General features: G+C 39.3%; 1 protein-coding gene and 1 non-coding gene across 2 annotated transcripts; one reads left to right on the top strand and one right to left on the bottom strand.

The window, feature by feature from the left end:
• Window positions 1–1,479: 1,479 nt before the first annotated feature.
• Window positions 1,480–1,640, top strand: LOC142177892 (U1 spliceosomal RNA). Its single transcript, XR_012706431.1, has one exon. It is a non-coding gene; the product is annotated as a U1 spliceosomal RNA (small nuclear RNA).
• Window positions 1,641–2,355: 715 nt separating this feature from the next.
• Window positions 2,356–3,075, bottom strand: LOC142177321 (uncharacterized). The gene is made up of 2 exons (XM_075245795.1): window positions 2,674–3,075; window positions 2,356–2,592 (listed from the first exon to the last, which is right to left on the bottom strand). Exons 1-2 carry the CDS (start codon window positions 3,073–3,075, stop codon window positions 2,356–2,358), a joined length of 639 nt encoding a protein of 212 aa, XP_075101896.1.
• Between the last annotated feature and the right edge of the window lie 549 nt (window positions 3,076–3,624).

Here is a 3,624-nt window from a genome sequence, read left to right as displayed (position 1 = left end):
AATATCCCATATGCTGCCATAAAGATAATAAAGAAGAAGTATGAACACACATCGCGACGAGTGGCCCAATGTTTTAGTTAATTTCTTGTGCACTAAACTTTCTTGGTGGCGAGTTTCCTTATATCCAATGTTTTTGTCTATCGAAACATCCCTAATCTAATAAAGTCCCTCTTTCATGACCTCAAGCTTCTTACTTCGAAGTTATTTTTGTCTATTCACTCAAGCAATTACTAAGGTCGAGAAACATTTCAAGAACATCTTCCCACTTGTTAGAAGTGGGTGACTCCGCACCTTTGGCAGGTGCGAGGCACATCCATGAAGTGGATTCAGGGTCATAAGAAGTGGCACTTTCTAAAAACTTTTGACAAGTTGTAACTATTTGCTGCGACATTTTAATTTCTTTACTCGGACATTTGCGATTTAGAAAATCTATCTCAGATTTCAGCCCATTCAATATCTCCTCGAGTGCCCCTGTCCATATCGGGTGCTTTGTGACCTGTGTACATATCGATTGCCTGACAAGCTTCTTTTGTTGAAGCTTCTTTTCTTCATCATTTCTTGCATTGACGGACACCCAATAAATGTCATAGCCAGTGATTTGAAAGGAGACATCTTTTGTTCCAAGCTCTCGTCATAAACTCTCGCGCGGTCATTAATATTGACTAGCTTACCATCAACTAAGTCCACATGCTTTAGTAAGTGGCTCATTTTTGTTAATTTTGAGAAAGCTTTTTCATCAGAATGCAGAGACTCCTCATTGACTTCTTCTGGGCAGTGACAAAACCGCATCCCTCCACTTTTGTTGGCTATCAATATCTTTCATACTACTCAATGCCATTGTAAGGCCAACTTAAAGTAAAAAATAAACAATGCAATTTAATCGACCGAGACTGCTCTGTTTTCTGCTTATGCCGATTGGGTCCTCCATTATACAATTAAAAACCAACCTGGATCCGAAATTCAAGATATATAGTCCAAATCTTTCTGTGCAGCATTTCGTCGATCAGCTTGTGAGCATATATCTCTTCCAATCACCGGGAAACTGACGAGAAATCAAATATAAGATTACAAATCATGCCGAATAGCATAAGTTTTCAACCATACAGTAGGTAATTGCAAGACTGCTGAAGAAGGAGAAGAAAAAAAGAAAAAAAGGAGAGTGAAATATATTTTGAGGGGAAAAAGAGTGATGCACGTACCACATAGGATCCTTGCAATGTGGTTAGGGGATTGCACCAAATGCTATAATTCCATAAGTTTTGACATCTGGTATGAAAGATAGATTAGCTACACCAAACTGGTTAGTATAATGGCAATAGAGGACTTAAAAGAACTGAGTTTGTATCACTAGGATCTAAACACTGCTTATCCTATTCAAAGAGAAGATAGCTTAGGCACAAGATGTCCCATATCGGCTAACACAAAGGAAAACCAAGAGCTGGAGGGATATAAAATCATAGGGAGGAGCATCAAGGGAACATACTTACCTGGACAGGGTCAATGGGCGATCAATAAGAGCCATGGCCTAGGTTGGTGACCTCCATTGCACTTTGGAGGGGTGCCCGCCTAAGGTTGGCCCTAGTGGTCGAGCCTACGTCATAATTTGTGGCAGTGGGGGCCTGCGTTCGCGCGGCCCCTACCCAAGTCATCAACAAAAGTGTTTCACTCAAGGCATGAATATTATGTACTTGTGAATTCGTTGAGTTCCCCTTACAATTTTATGCCAATATTTGTAATTTTATTTAACTTGTTAAATAAATGAGAGTTTTGTGGAACTCCAATTTGTTAATTTAGATTTTGCATGACATAAGTAACTCTACGTTGTTTGCCTTTCTATATTTGGGCGTGAGGACTGAGGATGGAATTACTTAGTCTACTGTTGAAATTTATTCTAATTACTTTTAGCCTTTTCCTTCCCATTATTCTCGTCTTTGAGAGAATCTCATGTTTTTTTTGGACCAAACAGTTATGGCACAACCCAACTCTATGTCTTGTTCATAGGTATGGTGAAATACCACTTAGACAAAATGCCTTTCACTAAAAACTATGATGTCAATAAGACACATTGCACATCAACTATTTGGTTGACTATGAAGACTAGTACACGATTTGGATAAAAATGACAAGTTTGAGAAATTATCTAGAAAATAAAAAACAGTTGGAGAGTAACTTTTATGCATCTAGAGATACAACAACATACCCAATATCTTGTGCAGGTAGAGAGGTTTATGCATATGGAGATCAAACTATAAACTCAATGACCGAAGAGGGAATGAGAATGGCCAAAAAAATTTAAGCCTTGAAAGTTTTGGATGAGGGAAATGAAGAGGTGAATCCCACTCGAAAGAGATTCACCTACGATATCTGGCGCCGTACTAACCTACGATACAAGCCCGGCATCAGCAACAAATAGAATGCAACAAGAACAGTTTTGGATGAGGGAAATGAAGAGGTAAATGACTTATTCTCCGCACCAATGCACCATAAATGGCCTTGTACTTCTAGGTCGCCTTTCATTCCTGCTGTTTCCCATACAAACTTGAAAAGCCCCAGAACTCTTCTTAGCTGCTTTACCCCACTTTGCAGTATATTCTGCTCATTGGATGTTAAGATCTTTCCCATGCACAGATGGAATTTATCCCCGCGACCAATTGCATAAAGTCCTCAACAAACTTCAACTTCAATATCCCATATGTTGTCATAAATATAATAAAGAAGAAGTGTGAACACACATCGTGATGAGTGACCCAATGTTTTACTCAACTTCTTGTGCACTAAACTCTCCTGGTGGCGAGTTTCCTTATATCCAACGCTTTTGTCTATCAGAACATCCCTAATCTGATAAAGCCCTTCTTTCATGGCCTCAAGCTTCTTAACCTCCGAAGTTAATTTTGTCTCTTCACTCAAGCAATTAATAAGGCCGAGAAACATTTCAAGAACATCTTCCCACTTGTGAGAAGTGGGTGACTCCGCGCCTTTGGCAGGTGCGAGGCGCATCCATGAAGTGGATTCAGGGTCATAAGAAGTGGCACTTTCTAAAAATTTTTGACAAGTTGCAACTATTTGCTGCGCCATTTTAATTTCTTTACTCGGACACCTACTATTTAGAAAATCTATCTCAGATTTCAGTCCAATCAATATCTCCCCGAGTACCCCTGTCCATATCAGGTACTTTGTGACCTGTGCACATACTGATTGCCTGACAAGCTTCTTTTGTTGAGCAGACACAATCAAGAAGTTTGACACTTTTCTAAGGGAATCAATGGTAATCGATTCCCTCTCGCTAGCTTTACTGAAATACACAGGCTGGTCGTATTATGAATCAACTAATGCTTCCAACACATTCTTCTTCATCCTTTCTTGCATTGACGGACACCCAACAAAGGTCCTAGCCAGTGATTTAAAAGTAGTCATCTTTTGTTTCAAGCTCTCATCATAAACTCTCGCGCGATCATTAACATTGACTAGCTTACCATTAACTAAGTCCACATTCTTTAGCAAGTGGTTCAATTTTGTTAATTTTGAGAAAGCTTTCTCATACCATTCAGAAGGCAAAGACTCCTCATGGAATTTTTCTGGGCCGTGATTGTATAAGGTGAAATATGATATGACATGTGGTCATCT

Source organism: Nicotiana tabacum, chromosome 23 (genome assembly GCF_000715075.1).
Source record: "Nicotiana tabacum cultivar K326 chromosome 23, ASM71507v2, whole genome shotgun sequence".
Classification (NCBI taxonomy): Eukaryota; Viridiplantae; Streptophyta; class Magnoliopsida; order Solanales; family Solanaceae; genus Nicotiana; species Nicotiana tabacum.
This window is presented reverse-complemented; position numbering and strand designations above follow the sequence as displayed.